At 36.6% G+C, this 17085-nt stretch overlaps 1 protein-coding gene across 3 annotated transcripts; it reads left to right on the plus strand.

Moving 5' to 3' along the window:
- Positions 1-122: 122 nt before the first annotated feature.
- LOC311297180 (uncharacterized protein) lies at positions 123-16098 on the plus strand. Of its 3 annotated transcripts, XM_084419370.1 has the most exons (20): positions 123-268; positions 885-934; positions 1016-1101; positions 1493-1572; positions 2342-2427; positions 3032-3100; positions 3182-3272; positions 4215-4365; positions 5754-5887; positions 5967-6078; positions 8593-8710; positions 8795-8935; positions 9045-9158; positions 10003-10755; positions 12033-12116; positions 12364-12411; positions 14391-14462; positions 15156-15338; positions 15829-15879; positions 15958-16098. In XM_084419370.1, exons 2-19 carry the CDS (start codon positions 893-895, stop codon positions 15838-15840), a joined length of 2376 nt encoding a protein of 791 aa, XP_084275496.1. In that variant the 5' UTR covers positions 123-268; positions 885-892; the 3' UTR covers positions 15841-15879; positions 15958-16098. The 3 variants fall into 3 exon arrangements, with proteins under 3 accessions (XP_084275496.1, XP_084275494.1, XP_084275495.1); XM_084419368.1 differs by lacking the exon at positions 15829-15879; XM_084419369.1 differs by lacking the exon at positions 15829-15879 and having other exon boundaries at positions 14394-14462.
- The last annotated feature ends 987 nt before the right edge of the window (positions 16099-17085 follow it).

Raw genomic sequence — 17085 nt, forward strand, 5'->3', positions numbered from 1 at the left:
TCATCACATATTTAAATGACCATTGAACTGCGTCGTAATAAGTTTTGTTAAAAAGTTGTGGACGAGTGTTTAGTCAAACAAATACGGTAAAACATAACTCTTGTTCACTGATTCATATAATTACACCCACCTGTATTGATTATTTCATGACGAAATTTCTTCTGGCATTGTTCGTTGAAACATCAGAGATAAACCAAACCATCTGTGTCTGCGCGTTTCTGAAGCTTTTGAAACTCTGTCATACGTTCGCCTTTTACATTTTAAGGAGGTAAAACGTTTTAATACCCAACATATTTAAAATTTGGAGTTACAATTGCTGTTTTCAATATTAAGGATTTGTATGTGCCTAACAAATTGTTTTGTCACAACATATAACTTAGTGTATTTTAATTGTTAGGGAACAGTACTACTTTTGACTAATTAATAAATAAATATATATATATATATATATATATATATATATATATATATATATATATATATATATATATATATATATATATATATACGGTGTCCGAGAGAGCTGAAACTGAAGAAAACTCAAGCAAACAGAAACAAAATACCAGCAAATTAAGAAAACATCTGATTTGATGTTTGACAACATGTGCAGAAAATACTCACAACGCAACCACATACAGAAACGTGATGCAAATACAAGGTACAAAGGTACATACGATCAGGATGTTAAAATAAGTTTTAAAAAGCCCCTCACATTTCAGGTCATTGACTTGTTGTGAGTATTTGCAGCACATGTTGTCAAACTGATGAAAATGTTGTCTTTATTTGCTGTTGTTTTTTTCTATTTGCATGTGAGCTCTATAGGCCACCGTAGATATTCATTCACATAAATCCACATTCTGTGTGATTGTATTGTCTATTTGTAGTGTCCATCATGGAGTTGAATGGCATTAAGGAGGCAGCACTTTTGTCATGGGTAAGTTGACTCCGTCATATTTCATGTGTCGCACCACATGACATTTGAAGATGTTTACAGTGACTGATGTTCTTATGACAGATCAACAGTCTCTGTCCTGAGGAGCCTATTAACAAAATCACCCAGATGATGGACGGTCATCGACTCCTTAAGCTTGCCTACAAAGTGTGAGCTGTGTTACTATAGAAATGCCTTTTCGTTACTTAGGCCTAGTTGGTTAATCTCCTTGATTTGAGGCATTTCTGAATCTATCTATCTATCTATCTATCTATCTATCTATCTATCTATCTATCTATCTATCTATCTATCTATCTGATATTTTCTTCTAGAATGATAATTTCTATCAAGCTTGCATGTTTATGTTCAGTAAAATTACCTATTAATTGTCATTAAAGTGAAATGACTGAACCTAAATATACGAGCTTGATAAAAATGCTAATTTTAGAAAATTTCAGATGGCACTTAGAGGCTTTTGCATATATGAAAATTATAGGATAGAAACATGCTAAATGAGAGAATTTAAATGTATTGGTTAATGTGTGTCATCTTGTTCTGTAGACGAGGGAAAGAGTCCTGTGATGATTTATTTGAGTCACCAGCTCCTAATATGATGGAAATGCTCTTCAGCATACTGCAGGGTGAGTAGCAAATCCAAACTTGTCAGTCCAGTCTTTTAAAGAGGACATAATATGCCCTTTAGGTCTACTAGAACAGGTTTTATGATTAATGCTTTAATGGGGAAAAAAAACACATTCATTTCCCCATATTCTCCATAGTTGCAGCTCCTCTCTTCCCAGTCTGTCAGAAACGCTCTGTTTAGTTCCTGTCTCTATGAAGCCCCTCCTTCTGAAAGCACGCTGTGCTCTGATTGGTCGGCTATATCAGTGTGTTGTGATTGGTCAAGCACTGCGAGTGTGTTTTGGAAATGTCCCTCCCCTTATCATAACCACCAGTTTCAACACACTACTGACTAACTCAACCAGGCTCCGCCCCTTTATTCTGCATATTAATTATTTAAATGAGGAATATTGTGAAGTGTTTGTTCCCGAAAGAAACTCAAAACCACAATGGAGGCGTTTCAGGGAGTTCAGAAACAGTGACACTGATATAACAACTCATACCAATTTGAAGGTGTAACAGTAGCAGTGGCTTAGTGGATTAGGACTAGGACTGTGGATGGAAAGGTTGCAGGTTCGATCCCAGGTCCCGTCACCATGAATGTTCAGACTGTGGTTTGTCCCAGAGTGTCTGCAGAGCCGAGCAGTGCCGCAGTCCCGGACGCCACACAGAGAGATGCTGGTTCCTGCCGACAGGGCCTGTTGAGCGATCGGGCTCCCTGTGCGATGGTTCCACACACACGTGCGTTTGCATAAACTACTGCTTACCTTTATTTCCTTCTACATGCAGACGACTTCCAGTTCAGCCGGAGACAGGCGTCCCTCATGCTCCAGAAGATCAGTCAGGGAGTCGAGCTGGAGCTTCAGATTGCAAAGGTTTGTTGTGTTGTGCTCTGAATAAGAAATTCATAGTTGCTATTCTTTGTTTATGATTTTGTCAATGATGTGACACTTTTTTATAATGCATTATAATACGTTTAATATTATAATGCATTAAAAATGCAATTCACAAATGAACATGGTGTCAGTTTCTGAATTTTTTTTTTGCAAATCAAAAATGTTCTGTTCTTGCATTCACAGTATATATTTGATCAGTTCATGCATGTGCTGGGAATCGAACTCATGACCGTGGTGTTGTTAGCACTGTGCTTCAATGTTTGAACTGTAGGAACAGTAAAGACATTTAGTTGGCCTCATAACTGTGTGGCAAAGTCAGAAATTTTCTTAAATATTATAAATCCCAAGAACTCCTCATGATGATACATTATTTTACCTTCGTTTGGAAACGTTTAAAAAAATGGTGTTCTTGCTTGTATTCAAGACATAACTATTCTTATTCATATAAGTGTTTTATTCAAAAACATGAAAGCCATTAACTCTGAATGTGTTTTTAAAGTTAGTTTTTTTTTTAACCTAAACACTGAAAATGTTTTTTCCATGTGCTGTGTGTGTGTGTGTGTGTGTGTGTGTGCGCGCACAGGTGGTGCTTGTTCTGTGTTACTGCGGTTTTAAAAAGTACAACATGGTACCTTTGGACACAAAGACAGGGGTGAGTGTTCAATACTGACGACAGTTTGTGACGTCTGTGGATTTTCTGAACTCACCCTCTTGCTCTGTCTTTCTGTATCAGTTGATGATCGCGTCCATGTTTCATTTTGTTGAAGATGATGCTGATGGTCTGTCTTTAGACGATGACCTAAACAAGTTCCTCACCAAAGCCTGTAAGTAGCCACACTATCACATTTGCTAAGGGAAAGTACAGCTTATTGAATTGTAGTGGTTAATCTTTATTTCTGCTTATACACTACCCTTCAAATGTTTTTCGAATGAAAATCAGTCCATTTAAATGTAAACGTTTATTATTATTATTATTATTATTATTATTTTTTTTTTTACCCCTCTTTGTTTAAACCAGTTTTTCACCATGAACTTGGTGTTAAATGCTAGCATGGCATTAACAAATGAGTAGGGTTGGGTATCGTTTTAATTTGAACGATTCTGATTCGATTCCAATAAGGTAAAAAAAAAACTTAGATATTCACATTTAGTCTTACTGCAAAACATTTAATTGTAGCTGAATAAAACACAAGTCAACGGGGTAAAGAACACTTACGCAAGCAACGTTTGCCTGTGGTTTAACTTAAAAAAAAAAAAAAAGAACAAATAAAAAATAGCAATCGTAACAAATAGATACAACTGAACTGTGATTTAAAATGGTGTTTTAAGATTTTAGGTACAGAAACTAATCAAATGTAAAATAACTCTGCACTTTATAAATAAAATATACTTTACAAAGATAGTTACACAAGTTATTCAGTCTAGAACGAGTGAATTTTCTCTTAGACTTGTTGTTTGATTAGTGTTAGAGACTGCAGCAGGAATGTTAGGCTGCTGTCCCTTTAAGAGCTGCACGGATCCAATATACTGTTACACGTGTCTGCAGCACAGAATACAGCGTGCGAGTCGTCTCACGCTTGAATGCTTTAAAGTCATATTGAAATGCTCACAAAGGAATCGAAAAGAGGAATCAAAATTAAGTATCTGATTCCTGACCTCAAGTGTTCCATTCCAGAATTTTGGAATCGATTTTCGATTCCCAACCCTACAAATGAGTGCGGTAAGAGTTAATGGTGTGTTAACCTTCTCTCTGTCTCACTCTGTAGCTGTCATGACCTTCTCCACCTCCAGCAGTGGGAGCAGCTGCTGTTCACCTTTATACACTGATGATGATGATGAGTCTCCGTTCACCAGCCACTTCCAAAAACCCAGAGTTCAGATTCAACAGCTGGGCACGGTGGCCGGCGGCTCGGGCAGGTACAGTAGGTGCCCTTCTTGCTTCATTGCGTTGCATCATCTGATATCGTGGTAAACCCCACACACTACCATTAAAAAAGTGTTTGTTTTTTTTAATTGAAGGAAAGAAATGATAACTTTTATTCAGTAAGGACCCATTAAATTGATCAAAAGTGTCAAAGACATTTTTATAATGTTACAAAATATTTCTGTTTCAATATAAATGCTGTTCTTTTGAACTTTCTATTAATCAAAGACTCCTGAAAAAAAAGTGCATCATGGTGAATTAGAAATTTGAGCTCCATTATAGCTGTATAATATCCAGCTTGTTGTAAATACATCGGTTCACATACTTTCCCCTACTATTGTATAATGGAGTGATGAGAGTTGACTGAATGTAAAATCCCAGAATAAAGGGCCTTTCACACGGAGAGCGATTAAGCAATCGAAGTCATCTGGACTTGAAGATTGAAGATTGAAAATTGAAAATTCTGGAAGTCGAGATTACTCTTGAATCGAAACAATAGATCAAGCCGTCTAATTAGATCTGAGGTTACCCGAGCCGCTGCTGTTGCACAAAAGTGTGAGAGTGGTAGTGAAAAGAATGGATGTTGAGTTCTTATCCTTTGTGTCTAAGAGAGTTTTATTCTTACATGTTCTTTATCTAGATTATCATTTCTGTTCATTCTCCACTGAATTATTTGATCTCAAGAGCTTGAAACCCCGTACAGAGTGCTGTTTTCTTCCGTGCGTGTCTGTAATGGGTCAGAGCTCCATCGCTCTAGAGCTGTCAATCAAATTATGCGATCATAACTCCTGCCCTTCTGAATGATGACGTTGTGTTAATTTCCTCATTGAGTTCTGTACATAAACAACTGAGATAAACGAATCTACAGATGAAGAATGAAACCAAATGAATATATGATTACGACGAGATATGTTCTGTATGTCTCTGTGTTTTTCATGCGGCTCGGCGTATTTTTATAACAGAATGAGAAATGCTTACTTAAGAAATACTAGGCGGGTGTAGCGTTCAGTTTATTATAAAACACTACAAATAATACAAGTCTGCCCTTTTATTTAATCAAAATCCACTTTAGATCGCAGTCAGAAGTTATTACACGCACTCGATGATGGTTTCTGTGTAGTACCAAACTTTATTTATCCTGATTTACTGTTGAATGTTGTGCAGCAGACGATGTTAAAGCCAAATGGGAAGACCTTCGAGATGCATACACGAGGAGAAATGTGTTCTTGGTCAGCGCCACCAATCGTGCAGGCGTGAATTAGTTGAAGGCAATCAATAATTTCGCGTTCAGTGTGAAAGCTCAGCTCATCTGCATTCGCTTAGCTTCATATCACGTCGTGCTCCTTGTGAAAGGGACTTAACTCACATTCTTGATCTCCAGCTCTCCAGTGCAGGATAAAATGAGCACGCCACAACTGTTGAAGAGACTCCGGAAAGAACTGGCACACGGGGCAGACGTGAGAGACGAGCTGGAGAAAGAACTGAACGATCAGATCAACATCATCTCAGAAAAAGGTATCCTATATGCCGTCTGGAGTGAATGAAGGAAACTGGTGTGAATTTGTTTGAATTTCTGTCTCTCTTTTGCACACAGAGGGTCTGATAGTCCAGCTGCAGCACAGGGTGGACCGAATGCTGAGAGAACAACGAGAACTGGAGAAGGACCACACAGCTGCTCTTCTGCAGATGCAGGAGAAGAACGAGAGGTGAGGAACAAGGGGAAAGGGGACCTATTATGTCCCTTTTTAAAAGATGTAATATTACTCTCAGGTGTCCCCAGAATGTTGGAGCTAAACTCTGCTGGACAGCGGCTCTCTAGGACTGACGTTGCCTATCCCTGTATTATACCATGCCCAAAATGCCCCTTTTTGGGGAGAAGCAGACTCATGTGCTGCGTCCAAATTAGTCTACTTTTACTGTGCCCTAAAAATATGTACTGTTTTTGTGAAGAAAGTACATACTTTTGAGTGTGTAGCCGAAGAGTAGGCTAGCTTTGGGGTAGTCTCAGCCTCAGACCGTTGGCTGAATGTCTCATGTATATGGCACACTTTTCTGGAAACAATTCAGGAGTTTCGAAGTTGTGATCTGATTGGTTGAATTTACAGAATGTCCAGGAGGTGTGTGTGTCGCGTTCTTTAACGGTCCGCCTGGAAACAAATACTGTATTAAAACCCCTTGTGGAAGAAGAAAGCCGTTGTTGTTTACAACTGTGACAATGAGCTTACCAGGACCAATTAAACGGCGGATTTTCAAAAGTATGGGAAGTTCGCGGCTCCATTGTTGTAGTAAACTTGCACAACGTTCTTGAATGAATAATTTATTATGCACGCCGGTCTGACATTCTATTGTCACGATTGATTGGTTGCGTTACTTGTCAGTCAAACGTCCTCTTGGGCAAGAAAAGCTGCGATACAGTCCAGACCTTCTGCCGTCAGTCTGAAGCTCTGGCTACTCGAGACTAGCTTTGGGACAAACCTCTTCTTCATAATTCCATCTTTAACGGACAGCTCTGTCGCTTAGTTACGTGCATCCTGCCACAGTTTACACTGCCCTGTCAATCATCTTGTCACAGTTAAAACCCTCCACATTCAATTTAATTTAGTAGCCCGTTGATCTGCCAGTCGTAGGTCTTTCATGCCTAGACTGTCCTCGTGTTTGCAATTTGCATCAGATTCATTTAAAAGTTAATGGCCAAATGTATCTTTATAAAAGTTCACAATGCTGTTGCAGATTAAATATAATGCCGATAACATTGAATAAACATATCTTCTCCAGGTCAGAATCTGATAATTAATCACTCAAACCCCTTTATCTGAACCTCTCTACCTCTCCGTCGGACTCGCACATCCACCATGTTTGTAGTTTTTTTTAAACACTTTTTATTTGTATTTGTAGTTCTAATTGAATCCTCGTCCAACGTGCAATGGGTTGTGGGCAATATTAGCCGTTATAAGTGTGCACGGATCTGCACTTCAGATTCTAATCGGAAAAAGTAGACCATCCGTGTATCTTTGGAAAACTAATATCAACGCTACGGTTTTGGACACACTAATTCTAATTCCGAATACTATTTAGGACGGATATTATGCGAATATGGACGCACACAGCAATGCTGTTTTTGTGCATGTCTTTAAATGCAAATGAGCTTCTGTTCCCCGCCCCCTTTCCAGAAGTGGGCTGTGCCTTTACAGCTGAGCCGGCCCTCAGATACTCCGGCAACAACAAAACAGGAGAAGCAGTATGGCGTCGATTGAATATATTTTGCTCTTCTTTCTTTTGTTTTTTTTCTTTGTAAACACTCTAGATGGACCTTGCAGAATTTTTATTTATTTACTTATTTCTCCCATTTGGGGCCATTCACACACAATGCGTCTTCGTGTCTAAAATCCGAGATTTGTTTAATTGTTTAAACTTTAGCTGCTTTAACTTGAGCGCTGTGTTTTTAGAATGTAATTTTCTGCACTAGACGTTGTAAAAAGTGCAAGACACGAGCGCATTGGTCAAACACATCTGTCTAGCGCGTTTACATAAATAATGGATACAGCCAACAACAGAACATTTAGACTGTTTATCACTTAGCTGAGATATTCTTGTGTTTCCACGGTCTGCTCTTGCAAGGAGATAAACATATTTCATTGTCAGAAAGAATGTATATAAAACGTGACCATTTTGATAAACTGATTTATGGGGAATATAAAAAAAAAAGGATTGGGTGGATTTTGATCATTATACGATGGTTTACACACAACACGCATGTAAAAGTCAATTTTGCATAACAGGTCCCCTTTAAGGTTGAGTAAGCATGTCTGTGTGGGCTCGAATTTGGGTTTCCTGTAATTGAAAGTTTTATTTATTTATAATAAGGTTTCATTTTGTTAACATGAGTTAGTTATCTACATTAGTTAAGTGAACCAACAAGGAACAATGTTTCTAGAGCATCTATTCATCTTAAAGTTAATTTCAATGATTACTAATAATTTTTAATCAAGTTTTATCTGTTAACAAAACATTAATGCACTCTAACATGTATTTTTATTAAGGAGGACGACACTGATAATAGATAATAATAATTTGTCATGCTCAAACAGCAACATCACACACTAAAGAAAGTTCTATGAATTCTAAAATATATTGCTTATTGTTAGTTTGTTAGTCAATGCTTTAAATAATGTTAACAAATGAGACCTTAATGTAAAATGATACCTTTTTTCCTTGTACAGTCTCCTCCGCAGAGTGCATGAGGTCTTGAAGCAGTGCTTAGATTTAAAAAACGAAAATTATCAGAAAGAGAAGAAAATGCATGAACTAACAGAGGAGAACCAAACTTTCGCTGCTCAGGTGAGATACTTTTATTTCCCCCCCTTCCTTTCTTTCTTGCTACCCTGTTTAAAACTAATTTCTTTCTCACACTGGACTCATCAGGTGCGAAACACCTTCGCTCAGCTGGCAAGAGCCGAGGAGGAAGTTACAAAACTCACGTTAGCTCATGAATCATCACTGGCTGAGTGGAGGAGCAGAAAGGAGTTTCTCGAGCACGAGTTGAACGAGGCCGTCACACACAGGGTAGATCATTTCAATTAAATGAATCAGGTTGTGTTTCATTGCTTTGTACTCTCCCTGACTGGTATTTATTAATCTGTATTGTTTTCTTCGTCCTGTTCTCCTCGTTCAGGAGTGTCTGAGTGAGAAAGTGCAGATCCTTCAGGGAAAGATCTCCGTTCTGGAGGATGAGCTCCTGAAAGCTCAGTCTCAGGAGAGAGGAGAGGTTCTGGGACCCATCATGGAGGCGAGTATGGAGGACTAGGAGTGATGCTTAAAAATAAAAGGAGTCAGTTATCAAATTAATAGTTCAGACATAAAAATGGAAATAAATCAGTAATTAAATGGACAAATTGAAAAACATATTAAAAACGTTTAATTAATGCTTTAACAAGTTAAACTTTTTTTTTTTTTTCTAAAAACATGAATCAAATAAGCAGTTTTAAATGTCCAATTATTCTTCTATTTTTTTATTTAATTTTTGAACTGTATAATTCATGTTTTAAAATGTTGTTATTATATATATATATATATATATATATAATAAACGTTTTTAAATGTCAATTTAATAAAACATTAAATTAGTATTATTAAATTGACTTTCACACTGTTTAACTAAACTAGTTGTATTATTTTGTTTATTATTGTGTGTTTTCTTACTTTAACAACGTTATAACATGAATTAAATAAACATGAATTAAAATGTTTTTTTCCAATAAAATGATTTATGAGTTTTATTAAATGAAAAATAAATGTAAAACTTTATATTAATTCATGTTTTAAAATTTAAATGTATTAATTTGTTTTATTTAATGAAATGTATTTTTTTTATTACGTTAAAATTAAATGAACATATTTAAAAACATTTTAATTCACATTTTAAAATCTAGTTCTATAAACCATTAATAAATTAATAAGTTGTTTTTAAAAAAGTGTCCATTTGTGAGATGGATTGCTCTTCAGTTTAAATTATAATTTTGCTCTCTTTAATAGTCTGAGTGAATCTCACTTCATTGGGTTTATTGTATAAATTGCTAGGATGCAAAAAAAATTTAATAATTTTATTAATTTGCAAACTTGTCTCTTGTCAGGCTTTGAACAAAATCGAGAGCTTTCAAACTCACATTCTGGAACTGTCCGAGGAGATTTCCCTAAAAGATGAAGAAATCAGAAATCTGAGGCGCGTGTATGACTCTGTTGACCACGAGCTGAAGCTTGTGAAGGAACAAAATATTGAAACAAACGAATTGATCAAATCAAATCGCAAAGAGCATGAGGAGACTGTTAAAAAACTCCAGCAAGAGCTTCACTCTGCATCTTCAGCCGCATCAGAAACACAAGAGGAAATGTTGGTTCTGTCAGCGGAGGTAACCTCTCTTAAAGAGCAGATCTGCCGGTACAGTGAAAATGAAGTGCAGAAACAAGAAGAAATGTCTGTTTTAGAGACCAAACACAACGTGTTGCAGGAAAACCTGACCTCTCTCCAGAACCAGTTGCTTCGACGTGAGCTTTGCCATCAAGAAACCCTCCAAGAACAAGCTCAGGAGCTTGAGAAGATCGTGAGGGAACTTCAGGCTGAGATTTCAACTCTTTCCTCAGAGAGGGACGCTCAAATAAGTGCTCTTAAAACCACGATGAGGGATCGACAGCTGAAGTATGCTCAACTGGAGCTCAAGCTGGAAAAACAAAACGCCTCCATTCTCGCTCTGAAAAACCTTGCTGGACAATGGGAGCTGCAGAATAAGGAGCTCCTGGAGAAGCTGAAGATAATATTCAAGCAGTTACAGCATCACCGCTGTAGAAACCAGGCTCTTCTGAAGGAACGAGACCAGGCGAAGGCGGAGGTGAAAATCTCCAAAGTGGTTTACACTGAATCTGCTGTCATTTTGAGTTAGGGCTGCACGATTATGACAAAAATCATAATGGCCGATTATTCCCTTGAAATTGTAATTGCGATTATTAATTATGATTATCACAATTTACATTGAATATATTCAATGTAAATTGTGATAATCGTAATTAATAATAGACACATTATTATACATGTTTACTTAAAAATTGTAAACACACACTGTCCCCCTTTACTTAACATACACATAAATTGTAAGAATATGACTAATAGTAAAGACTACTAAGAAATAAACATTAGATATATCAGTCCCAAACTAGCTTTTGTTAATACAAAGTTGGTATGAGCCACCACAATCATTTAAAAATATAAAAAATAACAGTGAAAATAAAGTGGCATTTTGGGGTAAATATTGAAACGACAGTTACCATGGTGAATACACAATATTAACACGAACTGTTAATGAAACATGGAAACTGCTCCTGGTGAATAGAATGAAAATCATTCCTGCATGCTAATCCTTCTCAGCTAATACACGACGTACCAGTAACGTGATTTATTGGTATTTTACTTTTATTTCGTGACTTACTAATTTACAACGTAACAATGTTGCATGCTCGTAGTTTCCTTTGCACTTTATACACACAGCGCGCGCCGCCGCATTTGCGCATGCAATTGAAGAGTGTGTAGAGTGTATAATGGCTGACATGACAGGAACGTCCGTTTTTCTGAGGTGAAAGACTTTTTATTTGAGCGTACACATACGTCACTGCCTGGTAGTTCCTATTGTGCTGGGTTTTCTGAAGTAGTTGTGATTCGCCTCTTATAACATGCTCTAAATGCACGCAGAGTGCACTCTAAAAACTGCTGGGTTGTGTTAACCCAATTTTGGGTCAAATATGGTCTCACCCAACGTTGGGTTAAAAAATGCAATTTAAAAATGGACAAATTGCATTTTGGACAAAATCAAAAATGCAATTTAAAAATGGACAAATTGCATTGGTTACATTAAAAATGTAAACCAACGGCTGGGTTTGTCCATTTTTAAATTGAATTTTTAACCCAACGTTGGGTGAGACCATATTTGACCCAAAATTGGGTTAACACAACCCAGCAGTTTTTAGAGTGTGTTAATTTATTAATTTTTTTGTAATCGCGGCTTTGAACGATTACGTAATCGTGGCATCCATAATCGTAATCGCGATTAGAAATTCGATTAATTGTGCAGCCCTATTTTGAGTTTAGTTTAACATGCAACAGTGTTTGTTTCAGGTGGTCTTTGCTGAGAAGCGTCTGCAAGAGTGGAGGAAGATGATCGATGACAATGAGGACGTGAGATGCAGAGAAAGTCTAAAAGTATATATAATATACATGCATGTGTCTGACCATACATGAAGCCACAATACTAACTTAATAAAAAAAAATCCCATTTCCTGAATAGTAGCGCATTTTTCATTTTGAAGTGAACTAATCCTTTAATTTTCATGTTAGGGTTAACGATCCCTATAACTATAAGTTCTGCTGTAGATCACTTCCAGTATGTATGTAATGGTTACAGTGCCGCTTTGCACTTGCGTGAATCACTGAATTCTCACACACACAGGTTCGGAAGAGGTCGGGATTTCATCTGCATGTCCCGGACACACCTGAGGTACGACAGCACGAGAATATGTGATGTTTTATGTTATTGGATGGCTTCATTTATTGAATTTTAAAGGTACATTTTAATGCGCTTTCTTTAACCCTAAAAAGCCATTTGATGCACACATTTCTAAGGGCTCAGCATGATCAAAACTTTGCTGGGAAACCGGTTGCACACAATCCACTACATGCCTTCTGTCGTCTAATTGATAGTTCATACTTTTTAGCAAGTAAGAAGCCTGTTATTATAATTGTAAAACGTCCACCATCAGCTCGTGATTTACGAGTCTTTTGCTGTGAAATGTTTATTAAGTAAACATAACCGTAAGTTTGATGTTGTCGGTAATATTTCAAGATCCACACTTACTGGACTGAAGCAACTTGGGTTTATATTTGATTATCCAGATATCACTTTTTAGAAAAATCATGAGTCTCAAATATGATCCATCAGGCTTTAGAGGAAGGTTTATTTTTTCATCTCTCAATGATCATTGTATTGCATTGTATGTTTTAAAACTACAGAGCTTTGATCAGAATACAAATCAATTACATGTCTTAAGACATTATTGGCAGATACAGAGTGACAACTGATATTTATATGCATTTTATGTAAGTGTCTGCGATACTGTTATAAAGATCTGATTGATTTCCCTGACAGCAGCATGGTGTAGTACATCTGGTACATGTGGATTCTTCACGTACCAGATGTGGGCCGGATCTGGGCCAACAGGATGTTGCTGTCTGGGTTACATTACAAGCATCATAATTTCATCTTACTTTTTGTCCATATAAATATTAGCATCTGCTCCAAACTGCATGTTTTGGCCTTTGATTAAAAATGTAGGTGTTTTTTCCCTCAATATTCTTACTGTCATACTATATGATCCTGATGCATCTAATATGATTCTCACCAAAAACACATATGAAAACTTATTGTCTAAAGGTTTAATAAACCTTTTTTTTTTTTTTTATCTATCTATCGATCGATCGTTTGGAAACATTACTATTTTCAATGTGTTTGAAAGAAGTCTCTTATGCTCATCAAGCCTGCAGTTTAAAAAACAAAAACAAAAAAAACAGTAATATTATGAAATATTATTACAATTTAAAATAATGGTTCTCTTTTTTAATATATTTTAAAATGTAATTTATTTTTGTGATGCAAAGCTGAATTTTCATCAGCAAGTACTCCAGTCTTTGGTGTCTTATGATCCTTCAGAAATCATTCTAATATGATAATTTGATACTCAGTTATTATCAATGATGGAAACAGTTGTGCTGTTTAATATATTTTTTTGGAATACTTTTTTCAGGATTCATTGATGAGTAAAACGTTAACAGCATTTATTCATAAAAACAGCATTTATTCAAAATAAAAAAAATTCTAACAATATAAATCGTTACCATCACCTTTTATCAATTTAACGCATCCTTGTTGAATTAAAGTACTAATTTCTTTAAAAAAAAAAATATTGTTCCCAAACTTTTGAACGGTAGTGTATATTGTTACAAAAGATTTCTATTCTAAATAAATACAGTTCTTTTTAACTTTTTATTCATCAAATAATCCTGAAAAAAGTATCTCAGGTTATAAAAAAAATATTAAGCAGCACAACTGTTTCCAACATTGATCATAAATCAGCATATTAGAATGATTTCTGAAGGATCATAAGACACCAAAGACTGGAGTACTTGCTGATGAAAATTCAGCTTTGCATCACAAAAATAAATTACATTTTAAAGTATATTAAAAAAGCCATTATTTTAAATTGAAATATTTCATAATATTACTGTTTTTTTGTTTGTTTTTTTGTTTTGTTTTTTAACTGCAGGCTTGATGAGCATAAGAGACTTCTTTCAAAAACATTAGTGTTTCCAAACTTTTGACTGGGACTGTATATATAGAATTTTTTTTCAAATGTCAGGCTTTAAGTAAATCTATTCTGAATGATGTGTAAGTGTGTAATCCATGTGCTGTTTCTGCTGAAGAAGTCGGCGAACTGCATCTCGCGGAAAGCAACGATTAAGAGCAGGCATGCTAACAGACTTTCAAACTCTCAGGTAAGGTATTTTAAATATGTACACACGCGCGCGCACACACACACACACACACACACACACACACACACACACACACACACACACACACACACACACACACACACACACACACACACACACACACACACACACACACACACACACACACACACACACACACACACACACACACACACACACACACACACACACACACACACACACACACACACACACGTGCGCACACATATATGTGACCCTGGACCACAAAACCAGTCACAAGGGTAAAACATTTTTTAAATTGAGATTTATACATCATATGAAAGCTCAATAAATAAGCTCTCCATTGATTGTTAGGATATGCCAATATTTGGCCGAGATGCAACTATTTGAAAATCTGGAATCTGAGGGTGCAAAAATATCTAAACATCGAGAAAATCGCCTTTAAATTTCTCCATTTATGTTCGCGATTGTGCTGCATCCACTCACAACATTTTTAAAAAATATATATTTACGGTACGAAATTTACTTAATATCTTCACTGAACACTATCTTTACTTTAATATTCTAATGATTTTTGGCATAAATTTTGACCCATACATTGTATTGTTGGCTATTGCCACAAATGTACCAGTGCGACTTGTGACTGGTTTTGTGGTCCAGGGTCAAATATGATGCACACACACACATGCACCTAACTCTATTCATCTCCAGTCTAAGCAAAGGCAGTCTGTGGTGTTCATGATTCCTAATACTCCGAAGAGCAGCGGTGGAGGTAGTCTGCTTCTGCGAGGCCTCAGGCTCTGTGAAGACTCCTGCAAAACCCCCCCGGGGGCCAGTGGTGGCCTGAGAAACCGTCCCCGCAACAAGTCTTCCAAAACCTCCAATGCCAAACAGGTACAAGCCACTGGGGAAAATTGTTCATGAGACTTAAGTTGAGCTGGGAGCTCTTGTTTGATTGGATTTAGGGTACGTTTACACGACAACGATATGCTTAAAACAGAAGTTTTTCCTGTGAGTTTTTCCACGTAAAGACAACGATCCCCATTCACACGGATCCACGAAAACGACTAAAAACGCTGTGTTCTACTGCCAGGCCAGTAGATGGCGATGAAACACTTTAGACTGAACGCGGTATACGCATGTGCATGACGTTGTTTACACGGAGACCGTTTTCAAAAACGTGCAATTTGAACCCCGTTTTCAAAACTTAGCTTTTTCGGGCACCCCAAAACACTGTTGTCGTGTAAACAAGCGGGCAAAACGCATGATTTGTTTCACTTTTTTTAGCTAAACGGTGTCGTGTAAACGGCCCCTTAGACTAATGCATGGCTAATAAGCACAATATTTAAGTGTAGGTTAAGAAAGGTATTTTGTGTGTGTTTAGGGAGAGCAATAGAAGTAACTGTGCCGACCGTCTTTCCTGAAGCGTTTGACTGTATGTATCTGCTGTTATGAGGCAATACCACTTTAATTGTGTTTAATGAGCTTTCTGAAACCACTTCTCTCTCCACAGGTGAACTGCAGGATCATTTGCGAACAAATCCTCGACTTATTTTTATTGGCCGTTTTCTTGTTTGTTTGTCTTCTGTTCACTTTATAGATTTGAATTTATTGTTTTGCAATATATTTGAAATAATAAAATATTTTTATTACATTTAATTTTGTAGTGGTGTTTTTAAGGGTTGATTTTTACTGTTAACATTCCCAAAAAATCAGCAGGTCATTATTTAGCAAAGACTTCATATAAAGGTAAGGGACTTTGCTATCAGCCTTTTATAGGGATAAAGTTTTACAGATGCATTTAGTTTGTGTAGTGTCTGTCTGTCTCTTTCTGTCTCTTTATTTCCATCTGTCTGTCTTTCTTTCCATGTCTGTATTAACATTTCTCTTTCTTTTCGTCTGTCTGTCTTTCTTATCGTCTGTCTTTCTTTCTTTCCATGTCTGTAACATTTCTGTCTTTCTTTTCGTCTGTCTGTCTTTTTGTCTGTCTGTCTTTCTTATCGTCTGTCTTTCTTTCTTTCCATGTCTGTAACATTTCTGTCTGTCTTTTCGTCTGTCTGTCTTTTCGTCTGTCTGTCTTTCTTATCATCTGTCTTTCTTTCTTTCCATGTCTGTATTCACATTTCTGTCTTTCTTTTCGTCTGTCTGTCTTTCTTATCATCTGTCTTTCTTTCTTTCCAAGTCTGTATTCACATTTCTGTCTTTCTTTTCGTCTGTCTTTCTTTCTTTCCATGTCTGTAAAATTTCTGTCTTTCTTTTCGTCTGTCTTTCTTTTCGTCTGTCTGTCTTTTCGTCTGTCTGTCTTTTTGTCTGTCTGTCTTTTTGTCTGTCTGTCTTTTTGTCTGTCTGTCTTTTTGTCTGTCTGTCTTTTTGTCTGTCTGTCTTTTCGTCTGTCTGTCTTTTTGTCTGTCTGTCTTTTTGTCTGTCTGTCTTTTTGTCTGTCTGTCTTTCTTTTCTTCTGTCTTTCTTTCTTTCCATGTCTGTATTAACATTTCTGTCTTTCTTTTCGGCTGTCTTTCTTTCCATGTCTATTAACATTTCTGTCTTTATTTTCATCTGTCTTTCTTTCTTTCCATGTCTGTATTAACATGTCTGTCTGTCTTTTTGTATGTCTGTCTTTTCGTCTGTCTGTTTATCTTTC

This window comes from Rutilus rutilus (genome assembly GCF_951802725.1).
Source record: "Rutilus rutilus genome assembly, chromosome: 9".
Lineage (NCBI taxonomy): Eukaryota > Metazoa > Chordata > Actinopteri > Cypriniformes > Leuciscidae > Rutilus > Rutilus rutilus.

Bases quoted from the DNA above. Each gene is read 5' to 3' on its own strand.
- LOC311297180 (XM_084419368.1), top strand. From the start codon at position 893: ATGGAGTTGAATGGCATTAAGGAGGCAGCACTTTTGTCATGG. The intron at 5,888-5,966 runs GTATCCTATATG...TTTTGCACACAG, and splicing joins CAACATCATCTCAGAAAAAG to AGGGTCTGATAGTCCAGCTG. The intron at 8,711-8,794 runs GTGAGATACTTT...TGGACTCATCAG, and splicing joins ACCAAACTTTCGCTGCTCAG to GTGCGAAACACCTTCGCTCA.